Raw genomic sequence first — 26,844 nt, forward strand, 5'->3', positions numbered from 1 at the left:
TACTACAGGAGGTACAGTAGAAACACAGTATGATAGGACAGAGAAAGTTTTACAGTATTGCTTACAGTGAACAAAATATCCATGAAACACACAAGAGCATTCTGAACAAAAAAACAACAGCAAAAAGCCAAGATCAAAAGGGGGGGAGGGGGAGGGGGGCTAAAAAAAGGCAAAAACTTTGCATCTAATCTCTGCGATCTTCAGGGTTAGGCCACATTTTTTCATCAACATCACATCTGATGTTATCCAAGTCGATGCACCTGGGATAGAACCGCCTGGTATGTCGGATCCACCCTTGGCAATCGTCAACTGTGATGTCCCTGGAGCCAGCATCCATGGCTTCGAGGAGGGACATCTGGTCATGTGGCTGATGGTCATAAACCTTCCACCTCCATGCAGAAAAGAACTCCTCTATGGGGTTGAGGAAAGGTGAATAGGGTGGAAGGAAGAGACTTACCAGTCTTGGGTGGACTTCAAACCATGTTGTTATTGCTTGCGAGTGATGGAAAGCCACATTGTCCCAGGTAATTACAAAGGTCCTCATGTTTTCACCCTCCTGACCTTGCTCTGGAACCAGGCGCTGGTGGAGATCATTGAGAAAGGCAAGCAAGCGCTCTGTATTATAGGGTCCAACCTGACATCTGTGAAGGAGTAATCCTGCATTTGCAATTGCTGCACACATGGTAATGTTTGCCCCTCTCTGTCCTGGCACATCAACTGTGGCCCTTTTTCCAATTACATTTCGTCCACGTCGACGCCTTTTGGCCAGATTGAATCCTGCCTCATCGATGTATATGAATTTATGAGGGGCCTGGTTGGCCTCCAATTCCATAACTCTCTGAAACAAAGTTTATGTAAGTCATGTTATTACTGTATACCATACTGTACTGTAACCTAGTATTGTGTAGGTTACCTACTTGCAAAGTGCAAAGCTTATAGAACTGGACATTGGATTGAATATACACTATACCTGGACATATTGTCGTCGTAGCTCCTTGACCCTCTCACTGTTCCTCTCAAAGGGAACAGCGTAGAGCTGCTTCATCCGCACTCTGTGTTTGGACAATGTCCGCGTAATGGTTGTGAGGCTGATTCTATCGATATTGTCAAATATCTCATGGTCCGCCACAATTCTAGTTTGAATTTCACGCAGTTTTATTGCATTATTTGCAGTAACCATTTCTACAATGGCAAGCTCCTGATCATTACTGAGGAGCTTTCCTCTTCCCCCAGAGGGTGGAAGACATTGCATTCTTTAGAAAGACAAAAAATTCAACATATGCATTACTGTATGACCATATTGACATGTCAAGTGAGAATAGAAACAATCCATGTAAAATGCAATACTTACCTGTTGGTTTGTTGAAAGATGCGTATAATGGAGGCAACCGTTGACCGCCTCAAATTGGGCTGCACTCTTTCACCAGCCTCTCTTAGTGAAAGACCATGGTTGATTACATGGTCAATGATAGTGGCACGAATTTCATCACTGACTACTGTTCTTGCAGCCCTTGGAATGCCACCACCACGCATTCTTACACCTCTACCTTGCCCTCTCCTTGGGCCTGCTCTTCTCCCTGGGCCCCTTGCTCTTACTCTTCCTCGACCAGACATTACAGTGTTTGTCTTTTTTTTGTTTCCAAAAACATCACTCCTCAAGGTCTTGCCTTATAAACCCCACTGAGTCTAAGCCAGAATGGAAGAAGCTGTCGTTGGCCCAATTTACCCAACATAAATCAGCTGTGTGTCAATTATTCAATTGTTTGTTTATTATCAGCTGATATATATTTTTGATATTGATATTGTTTTTGTACTGATATCATTGCAGAAGCAGAGGTTTTTATACTGTATCTACGGTTTGGAATATTGTTTTTGCTATTGTGGGATGTTGTGTGTTAACATTCGTAAATACTACAAAAACAGTCCATAATTTTGTTGGGAGGTATAGCTTGTCTGTTAAGAAAATGTAAGCATTGTGGAAATGTGTTCACTGACTGCATATTGGGTGAACACGACATGAAATGTAAGAATGGTATGGCCACAACAGACCGATGCTGTGCTAATTGTGTTTAGAGTTTTGCAAATGTGACAACTGTTTGGACAAACGCTTGTTAGCGACTGGAAAAAACTGTAACTGTGAATTTTGAATTAAAACTAACGTCAAAAATCTTTTTACAAGGAGGAAAGCGAAAGAGCATTTCCACCGAGAGGAGAAGCATGTGAATCAGCATGTTAATCATGAAGACGTTTAACTGTCAACAGCTTGTTAGGAAAAACTATGAAACACATCCGCAGACTTCTGGATATTATGCTCATGAATAAGTCTAAATGCGGGTGTCCTTTATAACTAAACATGTTAATAGCGCAACAGGTTGTAGAACCACCTTTAACAGCAAGAGCTTGAATGATTTTCTGTAAGTCTTTATCCGTCTCTCACATCATTGTAGAGGAATTTTGGCCTACTCTACTTCGCATTCCTTTGGTTCACTGAGGTTTGCAGGCATTTGTTTCCCTTAAAGATCCTCTTAAGCTCCCATCACAGCATTTCAATCGAGTCGAAATCGAGGTGAGGTCCGGGCGTTGACTGGGTCATTGCAGCACTTTGATCGTTCTCTTTTTCAGCCATTAGATTTTAGATTTGCTTGTGTTTGGGATCATTGTCCTGCTGCATGATCCAGTTTCAGCCAAGCTTTAGTTTTTTCACATTTAATCACTTAATTACTTTACTTCATGGTCAACTAAGTGTCAGGTGCCTAGGTCCAGAGGCTCCAAAACAACCCAAAATCATCCCCCCTCCACCACCGTGCTTGTGCAGATATGTTGTGTTTGGTTTTTAGCAAAGAACATTTTTTGTATTATAATCAAAAGTCTTCACATTTGTGTCATCTGTTCAAAGGACATCGTTCCAGCAGTCTTGCAGTTTGTTTAGATGCAGCTTTGCAAATTTCAGCTGTGCTGCCAGGTTTAGAGAGCAGAGACTTTCTCCAGGTAACCATTACAAACAAACCATTCTTGTTCAGTCTTTTTCTAATAGTGATAATGATAGTTTCTAATAGACTCTGAGATGTAGCTCTTGGGTTTTCTGCAGTTTCTCTGAACATTGCACCATGACCCTGGGCTGAATTTGTTGCAATGTTCCCTTCTGGGAAGACAGTGGTATTGTGTTAACACACATCTGAACTAGAAAAGAAAAGAAAAGCAAACTGCTAAAACTTCTGCTTTAATAGAGGTGGTAACACTTGCTAATCAGTTAATCAAGGTTATTTAATTATCAGCACCCAGCTGCTATTTACCCCGTTGATTCCTATGGAAGCAGCAAGAGTCGACTTAGTTTTCCACAGAACTAGATTCCTGTTCTGGCTCAAGTTATTTTCGACCTGACAGTAGATCTATGAGCATGAGTCAGTTCAATGTACTTTGGGGCAGAGTTTGGGACGTATTGACACAATGAGGACACATCTGTTTTTGTTCATGTCCATAATTAAAACTGCCGCTCAGTCGAGTTAAAAAGAGGTTTCACTCAAAGGAACTTCGAAGCATGTACAGTCACTGTGAGGTGTCACTCCAGAGGAGCTGATTGATGTTCAAGGTTGAATTTTTTTTCATTAATGTGTAAAAAGAAAATATGAATTTGAAATTATTTGATCAAATTAGATTTTAAATTATAAATTAAAAATGTATTATAAAAAAAATATCATATATATTATCAATATTATTTTAAATTAGATTTAGTAAACAAATTGGAGTTTACTGAAATTTGGAGTAATAAGCAATATCATCTGCCTGATCCACTCAGCAGCTGTTCTGGAGTTCTCCTAACAGAAAAGCAGACCCATCTACTATGTAATTCAAATTTATATTGTTGTTTGTCAACACCAACATTTTCAATAATAAGTAATAATATCTCACCTTATAATTTGAAATAACTGGCTCTGTTAACAGTGAGTTTCCTGCCAACCTAAAGGCATGACACAGTTTAGGACTAAGTAATCCTGCAATTACCCCTGAGTCTCAGAAATGCACACTGCCCCTATGTAGTTATAGATCGGTTAAATGTAGGGGGTAAGCTTCATCAACTTTTATGTCTGTTTTTTTGTTAGTAACTTATTTATATATTTTCTCGCTCTTAATTAGGAACAGTCATATACTTACAACATAAATGAATGTGCCCGATAAAGTTGGTATTCTACATATTTTTGGTGCAGTGATAACTAACTTCAAGCCAGCTCAGACTGGAACTGGACCAGCCTTTTCTCACCTTATTGGCACACTGGGCTTAATTAACTGTTTACTGTGTTTACTGTGAGACAACTGGTTTCAATTTGCTTTTGATGAATGATTGATGCCCCTCGGAGGTGAAGAAGCACATGATTACAGGCACAGAAAGAACTTTAAAGCTTCCTTGACTATTATGACAAATGATAAAATAAACATGGTGAAACACACATCTTCACAAGCGATGGGATTAATCAGTGTGTGTCACTACAAATGCCTGCAACAACAGATCTGATAAATGTCACTCTGTGATTACATTTACATACGGTACAGTTGAATAAACAACCCATTTGCAAACTGGCTGCTAAATAATCCCAAATTAAGATCAACTTTTTTTCAGCTGCATCTATATCGGGAAATAGTTCAACATTATCATTTCCTACTTTTTATTTTGCCATTTGTAATGTGAGAAACTACGTATCCCCTCGTGTTTTTAATTAGTCAAAGAAAGGAAACATCCCTCATTACACAAACTGCTCATAAACACGTTAAACTTTTTGCACTCTAATCACCAGGGTTTCTTCCTCACTGTGACTATTTTTTAAAATTCAATAGCCAAACATGTATTTAAAAAAACAAAATTTTCCTGACAGTCTGGATGTGCAAGTCTAATTGCAAGTCAGCAAAAAAGCACTGGTTCACACTTTCAGCTGGTTAAACATAGATCTAAACTGTCTGTACATTAAAGCTCCTTAAAGGAAAAACCTGTGAGTTCTAGGAAAACACTTACTTTTCATTATATTTTCTTCTTATCGGAACTGATTCCATCATCATACCAGGAAAGATTAGAACTGCCCTTATTGTGTACAATGGGAAGCACAGATTAATCTGAGCACAAAGGGGCGTTACCTGTACAGTCTTGCTCTGTAGTCATTTACTGGTACGTGGAGGAAGTGACTCATCTAGCTAGGCCAGTGAGGCAATATCATACAAACAATCCACATAACTTCTTATTAACATCACACTCCAGACCTTCGCGTCCATTAGCTAACAAAGTTGTCAAGAAATACTGAGCAGACAAAGTGAGAGATCTTTGTTAATACACTGCCAGAAAAAAAGAGTTTGTCTGTACAAATGCTGTTCTGAAGAGATGAACAGAGAGAGAAGAGGATGTTATTTTGTGCCAGTATGCTTCAGGGGAAGTCTAGTGACTGCTGAAACAATATGATTCTTCTTTTAGAATAGCCACATCAAATTTTAGGGATATATTTGATGAGTGTTTTAACTTTGGCATGCTCAGCAAACTGAAAATCACTGGAATTCACTGAAAATCCTCTCAAAAGTATTCATATCTGTGGCAACTTCATACAAATACTTTATATCCAGTACCTGTGGAGATATTGGGCTACTTGCAGCTGCTCTCTTGCCATAGCAGGTAGCTTTGTTATGTGTGATTTGGCAGAGTTTTAAACCACTAAATATAAATGTTTTAATCATAACAGATTTAAACATCTCTGGCTAGTTGCACTTGGGTATCAATATGGCTGATTGGAAAGTATCAGAACACGCATTAATAAATGTCTTTGCTCTGTCTTTTTCCCCTCACCACCAACCAGTCGCAGCAGATGACTGCCCCTCCCTGAGCCTGGTTCTGCCAGAGGTTTCTTGCTGTTAAAAGGGAGTTTTTCCTTCCCACTGACACCAAAGCACTTGCTCATAGGGGGTCATCTGATTGTTGGGGTTTTCTCTGTTTTCTCCGTATTATTGAGTCTTTATCTTACAATATAAAATGCCTTGAGGCAACTGTTGTTTTGATTTGGTGTTATATATAAAATTGAATTAATCTTTTTCCTGCAACATTTTGAGTAAAAAGACTGAAAACCCAGCAACTTCTGTGGCTGACTGTGTGTTTGGAAAAGAGAGCCCTAGATTTAAGTTTCACTAATGGAGTTAGTGTAGTTCCATGAGTAAAGTTACAATACATCTAGCCTTCATTGACATCTCTTTCCTTATACATGCCAATCTCCACCTATTCAGAATAACAAAAAAAAATATAGAGTGGATACAAGCAAAACATCATCTTATAAATATGGCTGGGAAATGTGAGATGTTCAATGAAAACATATGTAATTAAGCAGTCAAAAGAGTGAAGTGGAAAATCTAACATGTCAAATGTATGAACCAGTACAATTTAAAAAAGGTTAGTTTTGATAATATAATATTAATATTTGTATCCACTTTAAACCACTGAATGAATTAAAATATAAAATCAAAAGGCAAAATAGAAATACAAATCCATGTCATATTAAGGTCAGTTAACTCAATTTTATTACAGTCTGAAATGTCACCACATTATTTCATAATTTTAAACGAAGATTGAAAAGATTGGAAAAAGGCAGATGAAATAATATGTAAATAAAAACCTAGCAGATAAACCAGAGCCAAATGCATTTGATAGCAAAGGTTTATTTACTTACTGTACCTCATGATGGTTACTTAATGAGACAAAAGGTTCGACCGCTTGCGTAATTCTTTTAGTTTGTGCTTGGTTTGAAGCTTTTCTACTCTGTGACAGAAAGTAGTCCCTAACACGAGAAAAAGTGAGTGATGTGGCCTGACGTGATTCTTAAATAGTGGTCAGATTTTGTTCTTGTATGTCTCCCGACGTTGAAAAGAAAAACAAACCTGCCTAGCGGGTGGGGTGAAACTGAATTGCGAAACGCAACATGTGACCGTCGGCAGGGCGTGGGTGATGACGTCAGAGCCATCCCATTCAAATAGCAGAGTTCATATGACGTACCTATACAGCCGTCGCTCTTTCCTTCGCCGTAGCAAGTAGCTAACAGAGCCAAGCCGTCGTGTTCTTGAGGGCGACATTGCATAACCCTTATAGGTTAAAAACTAATTTTGAGCTCTCGTTTCTTTCTTGATTTTATTTTTTATCTCTTGGTTGACAAGAAAACAATTAAGCTGACGTTCCTTTTGTAAAGGTAAGATCTTGCGGGGTTTTTTTTTTGTTTGGCCTGGCTAAGGTTAGCCGGTCTACTAGAAAGTTCGCTTTAGTTGGTGATGGTGGATAAGAATTTGGGGCGGCGGCAAAATATCAAGTTAGATATGTCTTCTTTGGCGTTGATTCGCCTGGTCAGCATCGAATAAGTTGTGAGGTATGGGGTTTATGGCCAGACTGAAGGCTTTGAGTTGTTTACAGCTTGTTAGCTCATAGCTTACCGGCGGCCTACAGAACAAAACCAAAATGTCGGTGCGTGGACATCCGGTTTCTAAACAAAGGCCTCATCAATCCCACTGTTAGGATTTTCCAGCTTGACTAGGGTGAAGAATTTTCTAATTATTAAAAAATGTATAAGTTCGTGACAGTTTGGTTGACATATTAAACATGAGTTTTGGTTAAACAAAAGACTCTTTACCAGCGTGCTGGGGTTTTTGGTAGCGGTGGAATCTCAAACATTCGTGGGGAATGCTAGAAAACGGGTAACTAAACGTGTACTAACAAATATGTTTTTATCCGCTGTCGGTGGAGTTAAAATTATAGATTTGTCCTACTTTCACAAAGCGTTTCCTGTGACGATGCCAATTGTTATTAGGATTACGTTTATTCTAGCTGATTTATAGATCTCCATGCAATATTCTAGTTTCAAAAGGTAATTTGAATAAACATAGATAATGGAAAACCGGGCGTTGACTTCTCAGTAGCTTGTTGTGCTAGGAAATGTTCCAGTTACGCAACGCTAGCATGCTCTGCTTCCACATTACTGGTAAGGGGACACGTGTTAGCGTTGATGTACCTTCGCAAGTTCCCTGAAACGTACTAAACGGAAACCAAAAGCGAAAGAGTACGTTGGGTATTATTGTCTTGTGTTTGCATGTGTCTTCATAACAGTCAGATGTGCTACTGTGGCCTTGTTTGTGTATGACACGTTAGGTGTCATACACATACACGTTAGGTCTTGGCTAATATGCTGCTGTGTCTTGACTTCCAGGTAGCTCTTTGCCCCCCCCCCACTCCCAGGACTCAATTCTTTTCAGATATTCTTTGTCAAGCCGCCAAAGTGGAGAGTGTCGTCGCACCAGGAGGTCCTTCTCGTTTCAGGTATTCAACATTACTCCACCATGTCTGGCTCCATTTACACCCAAGCACCTCTCACATAGTTCCCAAAATGTTAAGTTAAAAAACATTTTTCCTCTTTTTGTATCACAGTGTAGGGGGAGGAGGTGGGGGTGCACCTCAGCACTATCCCAAAACTGTCGGCAACAGGTGATTGTTGTTGTTTTTTATTTTACTTTATTATACATGTAACACATTAGTCATCACATCATCCACATACAGATGTTTACAAGAATCACAATTAGTGTTTCACCTGTTATACTCAAAACTGAAATTTCATAAATGGACGTGTCAGTCATCAGTCTGACATCTTACCCTTGACAAATACTCCCCAATTGTTATATTGTCTTTTTTTCAAAAGTGACCCTAAACTAATATTTAAAAAAGGGAAAAAAGAACACACAGTTGACAACTTCTAAACAAATGCTAAATTGAAATGTGCACTGACAGTGAAAATGAACTGAGAACACAAATTATCAAACTGCCAACTGCTGTAACCTACTAGTGATCAACTTCAAAAACGCATAAACCTGAGTAAAGTATGACTGTCTGGTTAGACTTCATGCTTTAGGTCTTTTCATGTGTAACAACATGAGTAAAATGCAAGTATTATATGTGACAGAATTGAGCCCTTGTAATCTAACTACAAAACTGGGTGTTCCAGGATGGTTGTTCAGCTGTGGTTTATCAGTACTATGCTGAACTTTGCAGTCTTTTGTCTGCACTTTGTAGCTGTGTACTATCACATGGTGAAATTGTCAAAAATATGCAATAACTGGATGTGTGGGCTTTTCTTTTGCTTTTTTGTAGATAAGACAATCTGAATAAACATGATTTGTTTGCAGTTACTTAAGCGAGAAACAGTCATAGCAGGTGGTGGTGGTGGTGACTGTGGCTCAGTTGAACCCAGCCTGATTCAGTGTGTTGTTTGCCTCCTGAAGTGTGGGGGGTGGGGAGCAGAACTGGCAGGGAGAAGACCAGTTGAGGCTGGTTTAAACTACTTGTAGAAATAGATCATTGTTTACAAGAAACTCCAGTAGCTTCCCTCTAATGTTACTAAAACAGTTGAACAGAGTGTAACTTTCACTGCCATATTCATGTTGAAACAAATTGCAGTTGGTTTAGTGAAGCTGAAAAGAAAATGGCTAAAAATGTAAGGATATGACTCAGTACCCTGGTAGGACAGTAGCTTCCTTTTGTTTAGGTTAAAGAATCTAAATAAAGTCCTAATCTTGGAATTTCAAAGCCTTCTGTCACAGCAGTTTTACAAGTTGGTTCAGTGTTGCCAGTGTGAACGTTATGACACTGGCAACACTGAACCAGCAGCATGTGAATTGAAGCGGTCTGACTTGTACCATAACTTGTTCTATAATAAGTCACGCAAACTTCAAGTAGGAGCACAATATTTGTCATTCCTGGCTAAAAGTGAGACTCTTAACTATGTTGTCTGTGTAACCAAATCCGGGCTAAATATCAGCAAGACAAGACCATTTCCCTGATAACCTTTGCTGTCTTTGTTGATTATAGCGAGTTCCTGGGGAAAACCCCAGGTTCTAGCGTTCAGAGATGGGTACCTTCTCGAAGCACTAGACGAGATGCCAGCTCCTCCAACGAGAAAGGGCAAAATGATGCAATCTTCAGAAAAGTGAGAGGGTACGTTTCCCTTTAAACGGATTTGTACTTATTTTACGTAAACTGTAATTTGTATTGTTTAAATGTCATTTTAATATGGGTGTTGAAGGCTGCTGTTTGTGCTGTATTATCATTTAAGATTTTTAATACAAACGTTTCTTTCGCCTTCAGCATACTTAATAAGCTGACTCCTGAGAAGTTTGACAAACTATGCCTGGAGCTCCTCAATGTGGGTGTAGATTCAAAAGTTGTCTTAAAAGGAATCATCTTGTTGGTGAGTATTTTCCTAACTGCTGTTCTCCTATTCATAGAATATTTAAAAATGGGATCTTAATGCGTTTTTGTGTTTCTCAAGATTGTTGACAAAGCCCTCGAAGAGCCCAAGTATAGCCAGTTGTACGCTCAACTATGTCTACGCTTGGCAGAAGATGCACCAAACTTTGAAGCCCCAACAACAGAAAGTCAGGCAACACAAAAGCAGAATAGTGTAAGTTTTAAGCATTCAAATGTACTCTGTACTCCTGTTGAGTATCTTCTGTCTGGATTTTGAATGACTTCTGTCTTGCAGACCTTCCGAAGGCTTCTGATTTCTAAGCTTCAAGATGAGTTTGAGAATCGTGCCAGGAATGTTGACCGTGAGTAACTTGCATTTGTAACTGTGGACTGTTACAAAATGGGAATTTGGTCAAGGATTTTTTTGAGAGCTGTTATTTAAACTTTTTTTTTTTCTTCTTCTTCTTCTTTCTTCTTCAATCCACTGTAGACTTCGACAAACATGACAGCCCACTCACCTCTGAGGAGGAGGAACAGCGTGCAATTGCAAAGATCAAGATGCTGGGCAACATCAAATTCATCGGTGAACTGGGCAAACTCAACCTCATCCATGAATCTATTCTCCACAAGTGCATTAAAACAGTAAGTTCTAATAAAGCGCAAGTACATGGGATGGTTTTATCAAAAATCCAGTTTTCATTCCTGTGGTGTAAGAAATTAACAGTTGTTTAATTATTTTGTTCTTTAAGCTGTTGGAGAAGAAGAAGAGAGTCCCACTTAAGGATATTGGTGAAGATTTGGAATGCCTCTGTCAGATAATGAAAACAGTTGGTCCTAAACTTGATCATGAAAAGGCAAAGGTGAGTGTGTGGAAATTAAACTGAAAAAGATGAGTCTTGTCTTGAAGTCCTTGGTTGTTCAATAACTTTTTTTTAAATTATTTTTACTTTTTCTCGCTTACAGTCTTTGATGGACCAGTACTTTGCTCGCATGCAATCCTTAACCAACAGCAATGATCTGCCTGCACGGATTCGCTTCCTGCTGCAGAACACGGTGGAGCTGCGACACAACAACTGGGTGCCTCGGAAAGCTTATGTTGACAATGGACCAAAGACTATTACCCAAGTTCGTCAAGATGCAGTAAAGGTTAGTTGACCATATCCTTTCAGTTTATCACAGGCTGATGAGGCTTGATCTGATTTGCTGGATGACTAATGTAGCCCACAATCGGTGTATCCTTGGATCCTGACTTTTTCTGTGCTTTGTAGGATTTGGGCGTTTTTATTCCACCTTCAAGTGATTCAATAAGGAATGACTTCTTCATGGACAGTTCCTCCTTCCTTCCAGGAAAGATCAAGTATGATAGGGAGACTCTTGGTGGGCTGGCCGACATGTTTGGACAAATGCCTGGTATGTAGAGTCATGCTGCTTTCTTTGAAGTGTAACTCATGCAGCGATTTCAGTCTCTAAAGGCTCTGTCTTATGTTGTGTAGGAAGTGGCATCGGCACAGGCCCAGGGGTAATTCAGGACCACTATTCCCCAACCATGGGTCGCCACCGCGGCAGTGCTCCAGGGGTAATTCAGGACCACTACTCACCAACCATGGGTCGTCACCGTAGCAGCCCACTCTTTAATGGCCACAGTGGAAACAGCAATGGGTCACACCAGCCATATGAAAATGAAAGCAAGCCGTTCATAAAACCGAACCAGGTACATTATAGTTCAGCTCTGTTTGTTTTAATCTGAGATGGTCAGTGCAATACTCATTCTGTTTTTAAACTTTTCAAAGGGGAGAAATTCACCAGTTTTCAACCATAAACAGAATCACTCAGTCCAGATGCAGTCAAAGGATATGGCTCCAAGGTTCAGCAAGAAGGGGAAAGTCAATGCAGATGAGGTACAGCTGCTTACATTGATGGTTTGTTAGTGTCATTGTTGCACATGATTATGTGATAATAAATTGTGGTTAATCTGATGCATTAATACTCCGTCATTCCAGATCAGTCTGAGGCCAGCACAGTCCTTCATTATGAATAAAAACCAAGTGCCAAAGCTGCCGCCACAGACAATGATGCCTTCTCCAGTTGGACAGGTAACAGACAATAGACTTAAAACATGTGAGCAGAGCTGATGGGGCAGTTTCAGGAAATGCATGCTAAGTTTTCTTTTTGTGGCCCTACAGCTTGGTCTTAAAGCCAATCCTCCTCCAATTCAGGAAAAACCTGCAAAGTCTAACAAAAAGGCTCCTCCCACAAAGGAAGAGTTGTGCAAAATGACGGTAAGTTTGTTCAAAGCTTTACCCATGACTTCCTAAGTAATGTGTTATATATGGGGCCTTCATAGCCTGATATTTTTTATTTATTCCCCCCTCATCTTTAAAGGAGACACTACTCACAGACTACCTAAACAACAAAAATGTTAACGATGCAGTGAGTGCTGTGAAAGAGATGAAGGCCCCCAAACACTTCTTGTCAGAGATGCTGAACAAGATCATAGTCTGCTCACTCGATCGTTCAGATGAAGATAAGGAACATGCAAGCACTCTGATTCACACCCTCTGCACAGAGGGCCTCGTCACTGGTGACAACATATTGCAGGCAAGTTTCATTAAAGTTTTTTGTTTTGTTTTTTTTTTTTTGTTTTTTTTTTTTTTAAATTGACAGTGTAATCAAATACACCATATTAACCTTGTGCCTGCCGCACATTTTCAAACAGGCCTTCCTGGGTGTTCTGGACCAGTGTCCCAAGATTGAGGAAGAAATCCCACTGGTGAAGTCGTACCTGGCTCAGTTTGCAGCACGAGCGATCATTGCTGATCTGGTCAGCATTGCAGACTTGGCCCATCAGCTGGAGAATGGCACACATTTCCCACTCTTCCTGCTCTGTCTGCAGCAACTGGTGAAACTGAAAGACCGTGAGTGGCTGACTGACCTTTTCCAGCAGAGCAAGGTCAACATGCAGAAGATGCTGCCTGGTAGGTGAAAGGACACACTGGCCACACTGGTTTTAAATTCAGTGTCATTTGGTTTTCTTTTCTCTTTAGGAGGAAGAATTGGTGTGTGGGTTCTTTTTGTTTTTTTTTCTCTTCTTCCCCATTACTGACTAGTAATTATGCTCCCATAGAAATTGACCAGAACAAGGACCGGATGCTGGAGATTCTGGAGGGTAAAGGCCTCAGCTTTTTGTTCCCACTGATGAAGCTGGAAAAGGAGCTGCTGAAGCAGATCAAAGTGGACCCTTCTCCGCAGTCAATCTACAAGTGGATCAAAGACAACATCTCTCCAAAACTTCACACCGACAGAGGCTTTGTCAACATTCTCATGACCAGGTACAGCAGTGGACAGTATTTATAGTGACTCGGTCTGCATTGATGAAGCAAGCACATGCCATCAGCCACTGTATTTTTGTGGTTTTCGGTCAAGTGCTTTAACGTGTGTTGGTCTTCTGGTCCTCCAGTTTCTTGCAGTACATTGCTTACGAGAGCAACCCTGACGATGATGAAGAGCAGCATGCATCGCCCAGTAAGGACCAGCTGGAGGAAGAGAAGCAGCTCCTGCTCTCTTTCAAGCCGGTGTTGCAAAAGTTTCTTCACGATCACATTGAGCTGCAAGTCAGTGCACTGTATGCCCTGCAGGTGCACTGCAATGCCAAGAGGTTCCCTAAAGGTGCGTGCATGCATGTGCAGTTACAATAAAACATAACCTTAAATAAAGCTGGTTGCTAACTTATTTTCCTTTTTCCAATTAGGCATGCTGCTACGCTACTATGTGAACTTTTATGACATGGAAATAATTGAAGAGGAAGCCTTCCTTTCATGGAAAGAAGATCTCACCCAAGAGTATCCAGGGAAAGGAAAAGCATTATTTCAGGTAATGTGCAGCCATTGAAGTATGGCTTTGTGTGGACTGCCTCCATTGACACCATTGTGCCTATTTGTAAATGAAACACTTCAGTGGCTGTATTGTTGTTCTGGTGCAGGTGAATCAGTGGCTGACCTGGCTGGAGACTGCAGAAGAGGAGGAGTCAGAGGATGAAGAGTACTGAGGAATAGGCCAAAGCCATGTCTTATCAGATGCAGACTTGTTTTGGGGGTTTTTTTTCCCTCCTTATTTTTCCATCTTTTTTGTTTTGTTTTTTTTCCTCCTGTCTTTCACGCTCTTCTTGTAACCACTGTTACAGTTCATTTCACAATGAGATTGTTCTGCCAGCATCACAAATCTTATTTATGCTCCAAGTTTCTATACTGTTCTCTTTGATGTCCTACAGCAGATGTTTTATACACTTCAATCAACTTGGGTTTAAGAGTAGACAGTATTTAGCAGGAAAATGCACCAGCACCCAGAACTTGACCCATTTTTGTCACCTTTTTACATCTGGTAGGAGTCACCAAGTGCTGTCGCAATTATTTAAAAACTGTTTACAAAAGAGGGAGCTCGCATTGCAAAGAGGCTTTCTCCTTTTTTAATCTACATTTGCTAATCAGTTTTTAAATGCACTTTGCTTAAACATCATGAGTCGTTGCAATAGTAAAAATTTAACTTCCCTTGATTTGTTAAACGTGATCATGACGTTGTTGTCTGCCATGATTATAATGAGACTAATGCTTAGAAATCGACCATTTCTTAACCTGGGTGAGGCCTGTTTTACTTGCACGGTGTGATTTCAGTTACCGCCTTGTAGTTTAATGAATCGAGAGGGATTTTTTTATGTATGAAACAAGTTGTGCTGTCAGGAATGAATCTGTGTGGCCTTTTGTTTTCTTTTTTAATTTATAAGGATATACCTCTGTTTCTCGGACTATACTTGAATGTCTCGGGTTTTGACATTGAGACAGCCAAAGCTTGGTTTCCTTTGCTACGGTTGTTTGTCACTTGTGGAAATTTTGTCCATCTGCCATATTTGTCAAGTTCTTAAACGGTCTTTTTATCTTCATGAAATTACCAAGAATGTACTGTTTGTGTACTCTTCTTCTGGAGTGTTGTAACATTGTGTGCTAGAAGTCGAGTGTACAACTACAGATCAACCTTAAATAAAGTTTAACAGTTGATGGCTTTGTCCTGCTGTGTCCTTTTTCCACCTCCCCAGCCAAAGTCATAAGACTTGAAAAATGGTATGTCCTCCTAAAAAGCTGTGACTTCTCAGGTTTAGGCCACAAAGCACGCGGATCACAAGAACATAGTTATGAAACTATGACACTATGAAGTGACTATTGTAGTGTATATTACACTACATAAAATTGCAATATAAAGTTGAAATTGAGGTGCCCCTCTCATGCTGCTGTTTTCTCTGTAGAAGATGTGTAGGGTGTTAAGGGTGTACATCTACTGCAGTGTGTATACTTGTACTAATAGATGGAGGAATTGTACAGAGAGCCACAGCAGGTAATGGTTCCCTGTGTTATTCAGTGGTGCATTTGGGTAATCTGTCTTACTGAACATGTGCCTTTGACTGACCAGCACATCATGGAGTAGGTAGGTGAGAGGCAGTGTCCTTGATTTAGAAACATACACCTTCAGTTTATTAAAATTATAGCATAGATTGAACAAGCTGCTGAAAACATGCTTCAGATTCTGATCCATGTTGACATGATAGCATCACACAGATGCTGCATATGTGATATGAATCTCCTACCACATCTCAAATGTGCCCCATTGGTCTGAGATCTGGTGCTTGTTGAGGCCATTTGAATAAAGTGGATTCATTGTCATGTTTAAAAGGATTTGAGGTTTGTGATATGACACATTATCCTGCTAGAAGCAGGTATGTGGGTACAATGTGGTCCTACAGGAATGGACATGGTCAGCCACCATACAAAGGCTGTGGTGTTTAAACAGTGTTTAGTTGGTACTAAGGGGCCCAAACAAACTATCACACACCCTCAGAAGCCTTAACCATTGATACAAGACAGGATGTATCCATGCTTTTATGTTTACACCAAATTCTGACCCCATCATGTAGCAATGTAGCTGAAGTGGAGACTAATCACAGCAGGCAATATTTTTCCAACCTTTTATTGTGTAATTTTGGTGAGCTTGTGGGAATTTTAGCCTCAGTTTCCTGTTCAAGAGTGGCACCCACTGTTGTCTTGTACTGCTGTGGCCATTAAGACATGACATGTTGTGTTTTCAGTGATGACTTTATGTTTACTTTGCTTGTAACAGGTAATTTGAATCACAGCTGCCTCAAAAAAATCCTGATCTCAGATATCAACAAAGCAGAGAACCATCACTCATTCATTGCATGTGTCCTTTTTTGGGGGGGGCATTCTCTTTAAACCCTCGAGATGGTTGAGTGAGAAAATCCCGTCAGTTTCTGAAATACTGACACCAACAACCATGTTACATTCAAAGTCACTTAAATCACTTTTGTTCTCCATTTTCATGCTCAATTTGAACTTCAGTGGGTTGTCTTGACTACATCTACAAGCCTAAATGAGCTTCCTGCCACGTGATTGGCTGATTGGATAGTTGTGTGAGTTGAACGGCTGTACCTAACAAAGCAGATGGTGCTTACTGCAGGTTGAATTGTTATGACTTTTACGTACTTGCTACATGTTTGTCTATAGTTTTAGTGATTTGTCTTCATACACAAGTAAAAACAATGTTAAATCAAGTGTTTCTCTCAGTATTTTATCAACACCACCTTACCAAAAATGTAAAACATAAATATAAATATACCTGTACTTGCATGACAAATTATGACTGTGGAGGAAATAGAGATGAAAAGATGTGGTATGAACCCATTGTTAGTATGAATGAATAGTAGTCTTATTGAACATCAGCGTAACCAGGCATAGCAGTCAACAATTACAGTGATGTGTCGACCTGATTTAACTCAGCAGGTGTTTGATCACATCACGATGCCCCTGCTGTCGAGCACAAGTATAGGACACCTTTTTTAATGCTCTACTGTGGTTTACAGCCCCTGCACACCTTACCGGTACTTTTCAAAGGCAAATAAACATCTGTACAAAATAAGCAACAAATTTTTTGGGGTTTTTTTATTTAACTTTTTTTTTTCTTTACACATTTTAGCAAATTTTAACAAAACATCAAGAAAAGAAATTCCCAGTAAGATGTGACCAAAACGCTATGCGCAAAAAAAATTCTCATACGGACAGAAATTCTGCTTTTATTTCAAACAAAAATGCAGATGTTTAAGAGTTTTCTCAGCGTTACACGAGTCTGGGTGATGTGAAGAGTTAATCACTGTCATCATCTTCGTTGTTGGAGGCCTCCTGCTCGGAGCCATTGTCAGAGCGGCGTGGGGAGCCCTCGTTGTCAGAGCGGCGTGGGGAGCCCTCGTTGTCCGATCCCGCTTCAGATCCTCGGTCCGATGCCGGAGCGGGTGATCCAGCCCTAGATTCATCATCTGATCCCGACCGACTCCTCTTGCTCTCATTGTCCGACTGTTCAGAGTCAGACTGCCTCTGCACCCTTCTCTTCTTCACTGGACGGTCGCTGCCAGATTCGTCGTCGTCAGAGCCGGCGGAGCGCCGAGGGCTGCCTGCCTCACTACCGGAGCGGTTACGGCCGCCGTCGGAGTCGCTGTCAGATGCAATGCGCTTCCTGTGGCCGACTTCATCGTCAGATCCCGAACCACTGTCTCTTTGATGTCTGGATGGGAGAAAGAGCGCCATGAGGTTTGTGTCAAATAATGTTTTCAAGGCTTCGTAATACTGTAAAAATCTCACATTAAGCTTTTACCTGTCTTCTGCTATTTTCAGTCCATCCTCATCTGAGGAGGACTCAGAAGACGAAATGATAGCCTTAGATTTGATCTTTCCTTTAAGAGACGGAGGCAGACGCTCAGGCTGAGACTGAAATGAGAAAGATGTTACAATTATAAGAGAAACTGGAGCTGAAAACTGATTTTGTAAATTCTGAAAACTAATTGAGACAGAGAAAAACAGCAAATAATGACTAAAGCGGACCTTCTCGATCTTCTTGCGTCCTTCTTTGGGTTTACGCTGCTTCTTGGGTCGTGATGTTCCTTCCTCATCGCTGTCATCTTCTCCTCCTTTAGCAGGTCTGCAACACAAAATTGAATCCCAGAATCTAAATGTTGTGCTCTGCAGTCAGACTAAACAACATTTTGCATTCACTGCAGAACACTTACCTCCTCTTCTTCTTCTTCCTCTCTCCCTTCTCATCCTCCTCCTGTTCGCTGCTACTGGCCTTTCTCTTCTTCTTCTTCTTCAACGGCAGGTCCTCGTCAGACTCGTCATTAACAAAATCGTCCATGTCGCCTCCTTTCTTACGCTTGGAGAGAAAAACAAAAGAAAAAGTGTTAACCACAATGCATTAAGTGCAGTTTAGAGCTCGCTGCTGGGTTTAGCCGTATTAACACTCACACGTCCTCCTCCACCACTGCTGCCCTTCTTCTTTTCTTTGGGCATTTCCTTTGATCCCTCTGCAAAGGTCAGCAGGTTCTTGGTCTTTTCCACATACAAAGCTCTCTGCTCCAAAAGCTTCTTCTGCTCCTCCACTTCTCTGTTCCTCTTTTCCTCCTAAAGAAAGTTAGTTATTGAGACAACCCAACAGATGACTGATTAGTTTATTTAAAAAATGAATCACAGTCAGACATTATGGGCAAAATGAAACGCATCATGGTGATTACTTAAATAAAAAAAAAAAAAGGTACCTGTTCCTTTATCAGCTGTTGGCGCAGCAGGTCTCTCTCCTGCTCTTGTTTGGCTCGAAGCTCTTTCTCCTCCTCGTCCTGCTTTCTGGCTCTAGCTACATGGTACTGAGCTTGACTCAGCAAGTCAGAGCACTGCCTGCATTCCCAAAACACACCAATATTCCAAATTATGTTACAAAAGACACCAAACACAGCACCCCCCCCCCCCCCCCCCCCCCCAAAAAAAAAAAAGCTCATTAAATTAAAGACTGATAGAAGTACTGCCAAATCATCACACTCCATTTCAAACTGGTCTTTCTACTCTTGGGTCTGTATGATGTCAGTGGGAACCAGATCCACACCACAACCCCACAAACCTGCTGTTTTATGAGGGGCAGCCAATCAGAAGACTGGGGTTCAGAAAGAAGCTAAAACAATCTGTGGATGAACTAAAAGGTTGCACTGACCCAGGATCAGTATAAACTAAATAAGGAATATTTTGAACTGTGAAACAACTCAGACTGACCTGGCCTCAGAAGCAGCGAGAGCGAGGTCAAACCTCATCTTGTCTCCAGCCTTGCTGAGGTAGCTGAAGTACCTGTGAGGGAGATGACACTGCAGGATTAGTAAAGGACGGCCAAAGGAAGAGACAGGGAGGTGGGAACATAAATCAAATCATTACCTGTGAGCCAGTTCCAGCTCTTTGACAGCACTGAGCACAGCCTTCAAGTTGCTCTTCTCATCTTTAAGCACAAGGGTGGCCAGTCTCTGAAGCACCAGGGCCACATTAAACATCAGCACTGTGTCATTGGGCGCCACGTGACGGGCCTTGATGTAGGAACATCAGAAAGACAGAGTTACACTTCCCCCCACACTGCAGAATGAAGCATAAGCCTCTGATTTCATTTTACCTTCAGGAGCATCTGTTTGCACTCTTGCAGTTTGCCACATTTGAAGAGCGCACGTGCGAGGTAAAGCAGCACCTCTGTGTTCTGATATTTGTAAAACTTCTTCAGGCAGTTCTCGTACTGTCAGACAGAGAGAAAAAAACTTAAATGGAAAAAGCAAAGGAAAGACAAAAACTGTAACAGTTTAACACAAGTGAGGCGTTTACCATCTGCACGGCGCTGATGTACTGCTTCTGCTCCACGTAGATGTGAGCCAGATTTAGCCACACATCACTGATTTCGGCTGTGGCCTCCCTCACCTGCGCGAAAACATCTCGCGCCTCTCTGAAGTAGCCCTTGTGGGCAAGGACAGCACCTAGACATAAAAATATATGCATATACTTAATGCAAAACACACACAGCAGAACAGATAAAAAAGATAAGAGAGACTGAAGAGTGGCTGACCGATGCCATTGGCGGCATAGAGGTTCTTGGCATCATTTCGCAGGACTTGCTTGTAGATTGCCAGGGCTCGATCTTGGTGTCTCTTTTCCTGCCGAGACATTTATCACCAGCGAGCACGTTTTACTCAAGTGCCTGCACATAGCTGAACTTTGTAACAACTATGCTAACCAGCTGCCTGTGTTTATTTAGCAATAGCATTCAGTGAACTGCTATGCTGTTTTACAAGTGTTCTTTAAGCTCTCTCACACAGTTAAATATTCAATCGGTGTCCCGACAGCAGGTTTCCACGTACCTTTTCACGGTCTCTGGTGGGCTGGTGCAGCGTCTGTAACCACACGTTACCCAGAGCCAGCATGGAGTAGGTGTCGTTCTGCGTGGACGGCTGCTTGAGAATACGTTCAAACTTCTTTTGACCTGGACCCCACTCCTGTTTGGCCAGGTGAAGATTTCCTATCAGGGACCAGGCATCCGGGTGATCCTGCAGAACAAATATCACTTAATGGAAAAAGAAAAAAAAAAAAAGAGTTTTTGCAGCAGACTTTGTCTATCGATGACATTTAACACCAGGCTGTACCTGATTAATCTGAAGAGCTTCTTTGAACCAGTCGGAGGCTTCATAGAAGTTTCCTTTGTCCCGAGCCATCGCTCCAAGACGCAAATAACCTGCAGGCCAAAATAAACAATCACAGAGTGGAAACTTGTTGTTTGTTTGTTTTTTCATAGGCTCATGTTTTATCGATGCATGCTTACAATCCACATAGTTGGGATGTTCTCTGAGGATGTTTTTGTAGAGTTTCTCGGCTTCGTGGAATTCACACATAGCCTCGTACAGACGGGCCAGATTGTAGGAGGTGGTGACAGAAATGGCATTGTAGTAATGCTCGTCATGCTCTCCTTCGGCTTTGGCTCGCTCCAGAGAAGCTAGAAAATATTTCTGGTGGGAACAAGACATGACCCCGTCTTGAATTAGCTCTACTATTTATACAGAGTTATGTACACTCGATGATCAGTAAATACCACAGGCATCCAGTAATATTCTGCAGTTCCATATTAACTGAATAAATTCCCAACTAAATTAAGCTATACTTAGTTCAGGAGCTCTCAGGTTAAACTGCATTTATGGTATATTATTAGCTACCTTGGCTTCCCCTAGGTTGCCCAGTCTGAAGTGCAGAGCCCCCAGGTTGTTGAGAATCTCGGGGGGAACGTCGGCCTGCACCTTCTCCTGCAGGATGCGCGTAGCTGTGCCGTAAGCGGACAGCGCTCCTTGGATGTCTGTCTGCTCCAGAATTTGTGCCAGCTCAATCCACGCCTCCACATCATCTGGGTACTGCTCTGTTACTTTCTTCAAGTGCCCCTATGAAACAAAAACAGTGGAATATATCCAGTAACCATTAAGCATATTTATCAAAATATGTCTGGCACAATTTTCCAAGCTATGAGATAAGTGACATGAGAATACACACTTTTGCAATGTCTCTTTTTTCCTGATCGTCAGATGTTGCATAGAGAGACCCAAGGATTTTCATAGTCTCATAGTTGTTGGGGTAAGCCTTTAAAACCTTTTCAAAGCACTGTGCTGCATTTTCTTTGTCTCTTCGATATACATACATCTGCCCCAGGCCGAAGAACGGCAGCACAAAGGTGGACGAGGCAAACTGAGTGGCTTGGTAATAATACTGAAACGCCTGGTCGTAGTCCTCCTGTGGAAGAAGAAAGCACAGATATGAATGGCGATCTCAGTAAACAATAACAAGCTTGCACGCGGCTGGTTGGGATCGTACCTGCACGTGAAACGAGCGAGCTAACTGATAGCAGCTCTCAGCCTGCATGGCCTCAACTTCGGTGTTGTGGAAAGCGTGCAGAGCGAGATGCTGCACTTTACTGTAGTCCTGAGAGGAAGCAGAAAGCACATAGGCACGAAGAACAGTTAATAACAGCGAAAGGCTAAAACTTATATTTTCACCGCATTTCAACAACACAGCCGTGATTACCTTTTTGAAGAAGAAGTGGTTGGCGAGGTGGTTGAGCACCATGGGGTTGCTGGGGTCGATGGTGTAGGCCCGCGAAAGGAGCTGCACTCCGTTCTTGATGGAGTCTGCCTCTTTGTTGTTGAGCTCTAAAACAGCCAAACCAACGAGCGCTCCCACACACTTTGAATTAAGCTCCAGGGCTCGACCGAAAGCCAAACGAGCCTTCTCCAGTTTGTTGAGCTTGACGAAACAGTGGCCCATCCCCAGCCTCACCTCAGCTACACAAAAACAAGACAAAGAACAAGTTGGGAACATTCGTTTTAGAACCAATATGAGTGAAGGGCAAATATATTATCTGCGGTCCTGTGTTTTTAAAATCAAGGATCTTCTGTTCATAAATTGTATTTGTAAGTTAACAATGAAGTGGCTCATTACCTACATATCTTTGCCACATAAAACATGAACATGCTGGCTCTTGTTGCTGCTGCAACAATAATATTTTCATCATAATATTGATGATCATGACAACAACAATAATAAATTAAATACAGGCATGCGGGGACTGTTTAAAGACATAACATGTTATTGGTTTACCTGGGCAGCCGGGGTTTGTACGCAGAGCCTTTTTGTAGTATGCCAATGCTCCTCTGTAATCCTTTTTATTGAAGGAGATGCAAGCCTTACCTGTTTAACAACAACATTGTTATTACTTCAGTCAATCAGTGTAGTGCATTTCAGTCCTACGCTGTTTCATATTCAAGTTACCAAGCAAAGCAGGGATGTTATTAGTGGACTGGTTGAGGACAAAGTGGAACTGAGCATCGGCCTGGTCCATCTTGTCTCCTTCCAGCAGGCAGAAACAGGCTCTTCCCAACAAATGGTTCTGATCGAGACAACAGTATGTTCAATTTACTTGAAATGCAAGAAACATAACCTCATTTATCACCTGCTATGCTACTTTTTTTCCTACCTGATCATACATGATGATCTTGTCTGCCATAGTATACAGGAGCGTAGCCTGTGTGATGAGCTCTTTCTTGGCATCTTTGTTTTTCTCTTTACGTGCTTGCTGGACATAGTAAGCTGCCAGTGTGTCCAGACAGGTCATCTGGTCTTTTTCGTGGTCTCTGTAGTCGAGGTTTCCATCAATACGTGCTGCCTCTAAAAGCTTTACAAAGTCTTCTGTTTTGCCCTGTTTGTAGTACTCCAACTTAAGAAGAAATAGAAGGAAAACTGTCACACTCGATTGGAATTTCACATTGTTTGTACACGTTTCATCAAATTAACATTTATACACACATCAGTTGATGCAGTAATTAATCTGAATCTAAGAACTACCTGATTGACAAGAAATTTACTGTTTAAAATTCACTTATTGAAATTTTCTGGTTCTCAAATGTGCGATTTTGCTTCTCTGTCACATCTTTGTATTTTGGGTTGAGAAAACAAAATACTTCGAGCTGTCACACTGACGTTTGGGATAAACTGAAAAAAGAGCTTAATCATTATTTGTAGAACAACAACCATGAAGTCTAGGGCCGATGTATCGACTCACCGCCAGAGCAATCCAAATGTGCAGCTGCGTGTGCTCCTGCTTCAAGATACTGATGACCTCATCTCCTTCAGGAAGTTGGTCGAAGTCGAGCTCGATGACCTGGAAAACACAGATATGTATGTATGTTATTACAGTAAGTATCTCAGCATGCATGGTGTTGCCAGTGGAAAAACATATCTATGCAGATTATATGTGCATTATATTATTTTATTGTAATAGTAGTGTAAATCCTGACACATGTATCAATTCAGAGTGTTATGAATTAGAAACTGGAAACTTTGTTACGCACTGCAAGAAAACCACCTGCATCCTAATGTAGCAAAGACTAAGGAACGGGTTGTGGGCATGAATAGGCCAAGAACTCCAGCGACCCCCATTTCCATCCATGGGGTCTGTGTGGAGACGATGGGGGATTTCAAATACCTCGGTGTTTACACTGATTAAAACACAGAAGTCCTCTACAAGGAGAATCAAACTTGTATTTACTGTCTAATGAATGAACTTTAATACTTATGGGATGATGCTCCCAATTTTTTATGAGTCTGTGCTGGTCAGTGCCATCCTCTATGCACAGAACCCAGAGATTGATAACCATGCCTACCTGTGGCCATCAGACTTTATAACTCTGTACTGTACATAGTGTTGCTTTAATTTTGGAATATTTGATTTTAATTTTACATTAAGTGTGTACTTATATTTTTACTTTAAAAAATGGTTTCCATCTTCTCTCTTGCATATTTTCTATTTTAACAAAATATGTTTAACAAAAAAAACATTTTGCATTTAATTCTTCAACGTCAGTTTCTTAGGTAGATTTCACTTGACCTACACAGTTTAATAGAAAAACTTTGCTGCTGCAAATGCTTACAAGGTTCAATAAATGTGTTGGTTATACTGACTATTACTGGCATATGTTTCTAATACTTGGTCCACTCCTAACGTAGCCTAAACACTAATGCAACCGACTGCCTGCAACTACAACACATCTGTCACAAATTCGGTGATGTGTTGAAATACCACAACGCTTATCAGGCTCTTAAATTAAATAGAAAACACCTCAGTAGAATTTAATGTTTACTGCATCACTGAGAACGGCGACGACAAAACATCGCGATAAGTAAGCTTTGCACAGGCGCCGAACGCATATTTAAGGAGTTGGAACAGCTGACAAGTATTAAAATGTCACTATGTTTAAACTCCAGATTGCAAACAAATACACCAGGCTTTCGTTACAATGCCACTCTGTAAGCAGGTACACAACATCAGCTCAGGCTATCCGCAGTTAGCTTAAGCGGCTAACAGCACAGCTAGATCCTCTTAGTGAAAACAGGTTCACGGAAAGATTTACCTCATCTGTGTCCCGTAAAGGGATCTCGATAGAGCCTCGAGACATCTTGAAAGAATAACCAAAACGACCCGAAGCTAGATTTATCTAAAAAAAAATTGTAAAAATAAAAATACAATTTCTTCCACCCGTTGTCTGCTAGTAGCTAATTCATGCTTCCGAAACACACGGATGGCGCAACTGAAATTATGTCCGGGCAGAAACCATAAACACTATGACTCAATGACTGTAGAAAAAAATACAGTCATTACTATAACTCAAAGAGAAACTGCCACAAAAAAAAGACGAATTTAGTTAACAATGGGAGAGCCATCGCTTACAATACAATAAAACAATAGTGTTTTATTGGGAATAAACTGCCACACACACTCACACTGGAAGGTAGTTACTTCCTACATTTGCTGAATTCAAAGGGGAGACTGTGCATTTGATGTGTTAAACGTGTGAATTTAAATTTACTGTGTGCATCATTGTCACAAACCTCTCCAGAGCTGCATTTTGGCAAGCAGTGGGAGGAGGGTGTGGAGGGAGGCTGAGGGGATGTCAGCTGGTTTTGATGTGAGTCCTGAAAACCAAAGAAGCACCTTGAAGACTTCACAGTATTTCAGAATTAAAGAGTAGAAGACAAACAATAAGGTGATGCTTCTTACTGAATGATTTTCTTTACAGAAAACCTTTCCGGACTGAAAAGTAAGATTTTTTTCTGACTTGTTTCTGTTTAAAAATAAATGTTTAAAGGCTATATGAGATAAGACCAAAAACATATGTGTCTTCCAATCTAACTGTAAACCATATGAATTGTCTTCCCTGCAGAAATCTTCAGAGGTGGAAATTTGGTTCACGTGACAGTTCTTTAACACAACTGTACTGTCTGAAAACCTGCATTTTTTAACTCATTTTTTATGAAGACTGGCTAGATTTAGTTTCTAAAAACCATCTATGATCCAATTTGCATCAAAGATAATACGTAATTCCAATTTCTGTTCAATTTTATGATATTAGTCTGTTAGTTTTAGCCTCCAGACACAATGCACAAAGTTAAAAATGCATTTGTTTATTTAAATTTCAGGTCATGCAGGGACATGACTGTCCAGCATAGTTGCTCTCTGTGGCTTCAGGAGAAACAAACACAATGTCTGACGACAATAATGGTGAGTGTTTCAGTTTATCCAGTATTAGTATCAAACAAGTATACAGCATATTCATTTCTTTTTCTAACATTTTCTAACACATGTAAAGTGTGGGAGACATCTGGCTGTGGGATGAACGATGTGTTTGAGGACAGCAAAGACACAAGCGGATTATCTGAACATGAACTCCTTGACATCGTGTATGATACGTGTAATAGCAGCAAATCAGGTACACAGATGGACTGAATTTCATTTAGACAAAAAAACGGTGCAGTAATGGTGTGACGTCTTTTTCATTTCCTCCTTTTCCCCTCTTGCCTTCAGGAGAAGTGTTAGCCTCTACCATTTTCAAGTATCTGCACACCATGACTGCTCAGAGCCCAGGGCAGGACCGATTGGCTGCCCTGCAACGGCTGCTTGACCCTGACTGTCAGGACCCACATGTGAGCAGAGAGACGTTTCACTCCACCATGAGGACGTGGATCACCCAGTGCAGCGAGGACAGGTGAGACTTAAACTCTACACAAGGGATCTTATTAGAGATGTTATGCAACCTTGGCATTACATCTAAAGCTTCATATCCAATTAAATATATTGTTACTACAGATTAAAGTTCCCAACAG

At 40.9% G+C, this 26,844-nt stretch overlaps 3 protein-coding genes across 3 annotated transcripts in view; 2 read left to right on the forward strand and 1 right to left on the reverse strand.

Moving 5' to 3' along the window:
- The first annotated feature begins 7,021 nt into the window (after nucleotides 1-7,021).
- On the forward strand, nucleotides 7,022-15,284 carry eif4g2a (eukaryotic translation initiation factor 4, gamma 2a). Its single transcript, XM_085378777.1, has 20 exons — nucleotides 7,022-8,323; nucleotides 8,432-8,488; nucleotides 9,866-9,991; nucleotides 10,142-10,244; nucleotides 10,326-10,457; nucleotides 10,539-10,605; nucleotides 10,734-10,885; nucleotides 10,993-11,103; nucleotides 11,207-11,389; nucleotides 11,512-11,653; nucleotides 11,737-11,954; nucleotides 12,034-12,141; nucleotides 12,244-12,336; nucleotides 12,427-12,522; nucleotides 12,626-12,841; nucleotides 12,960-13,218; nucleotides 13,368-13,572; nucleotides 13,701-13,909; nucleotides 13,992-14,113; nucleotides 14,223-15,284. The coding sequence occupies exons 1-20, from the start codon at nucleotides 8,190-8,192 to the stop codon at nucleotides 14,286-14,288; spliced, it is 2,799 nt and encodes a 932-aa protein (XP_085234903.1). The 5' UTR covers nucleotides 7,022-8,189; the 3' UTR covers nucleotides 14,289-15,284.
- A 1,959-nt stretch (nucleotides 15,285-17,243) lies between these two features.
- On the reverse strand, nucleotides 17,244-25,257 carry ctr9 (CTR9 component of Paf1/RNA polymerase II complex). The gene is made up of 23 exons (XM_085354868.1): nucleotides 25,095-25,257; nucleotides 23,747-23,845; nucleotides 23,162-23,401; nucleotides 22,957-23,074; nucleotides 22,786-22,875; nucleotides 22,213-22,469; nucleotides 22,003-22,110; nucleotides 21,685-21,921; nucleotides 21,357-21,575; nucleotides 20,969-21,152; nucleotides 20,793-20,881; nucleotides 20,511-20,696; nucleotides 20,219-20,306; nucleotides 19,981-20,129; nucleotides 19,778-19,894; nucleotides 19,549-19,694; nucleotides 19,393-19,464; nucleotides 18,888-19,023; nucleotides 18,598-18,753; nucleotides 18,363-18,505; nucleotides 18,178-18,274; nucleotides 17,951-18,063; nucleotides 17,244-17,860 (listed from the first exon to the last, which is right to left on the reverse strand). Exons 1-23 carry the CDS (start codon nucleotides 25,137-25,139, stop codon nucleotides 17,446-17,448), a joined length of 3,504 nt encoding a protein of 1,167 aa, XP_085210994.1. The 5' UTR covers nucleotides 25,140-25,257; the 3' UTR covers nucleotides 17,244-17,445.
- Nucleotides 25,258-26,223: 966 nt separating this feature from the next.
- The window catches only part of irag1 (inositol 1,4,5-triphosphate receptor associated 1), a 35,052-nt gene continuing 34,431 nt past the window's right edge, over nucleotides 26,224-26,844 (forward strand). Inside the window, exons 1-3 of the mRNA XM_085354870.1 lie at nucleotides 26,224-26,242; nucleotides 26,331-26,450; nucleotides 26,546-26,726. Of these exons, the coding sequence (XP_085210996.1) occupies nucleotides 26,224-26,242; nucleotides 26,331-26,450; nucleotides 26,546-26,726 (320 nt within the window). The remainder of the gene's footprint in view (nucleotides 26,243-26,330; nucleotides 26,451-26,545; nucleotides 26,727-26,844) is intronic.

This window comes from Diplotaxodon limnothrissa, linkage group LG1, assembly GCF_057381915.1.
Source record: "Diplotaxodon limnothrissa isolate DT_005_m linkage group LG1, D_limnothrissa_male_GT1.1, whole genome shotgun sequence".
Classification (NCBI taxonomy): Eukaryota; Metazoa; Chordata; class Actinopteri; order Cichliformes; family Cichlidae; genus Diplotaxodon; species Diplotaxodon limnothrissa.

Excerpts from the sequence above, each read along its gene's own strand:
- eif4g2a (XM_085378777.1), top strand. The coding sequence starts at position 8,190 with ATGCTGCTGTGTCTTGACTTCCAGGTAGCTCTTTGCCCCCCCCCCACT. Across the intron at positions 10,886-10,992 it reads TCCACAAGTGCATTAAAACA|CTGTTGGAGAAGAAGAAGAG; the intron begins GTAAGTTCTAAT and ends TTGTTCTTTAAG. Across the intron at positions 11,104-11,206 it reads TTGATCATGAAAAGGCAAAG|TCTTTGATGGACCAGTACTT; the intron begins GTGAGTGTGTGG and ends TCTCGCTTACAG.
- ctr9 (XM_085354868.1), bottom strand. The coding sequence starts at position 25,139 with ATGTCTCGAGGCTCTATCGAGATCCCTTTACGGGACACAGATGAG. Across the intron at positions 22,470-22,785 it reads TACAAACCCCGGCTGCCCAG|CTGAGGTGAGGCTGGGGATG; the intron begins GTAAACCAATAA and ends GTTTTTGTGTAG. Across the intron at positions 19,695-19,777 it reads GCAAACAGATGCTCCTGAAG|GCCCGTCACGTGGCGCCCAA; the intron begins GTAAAATGAAAT and ends TCCTACATCAAG.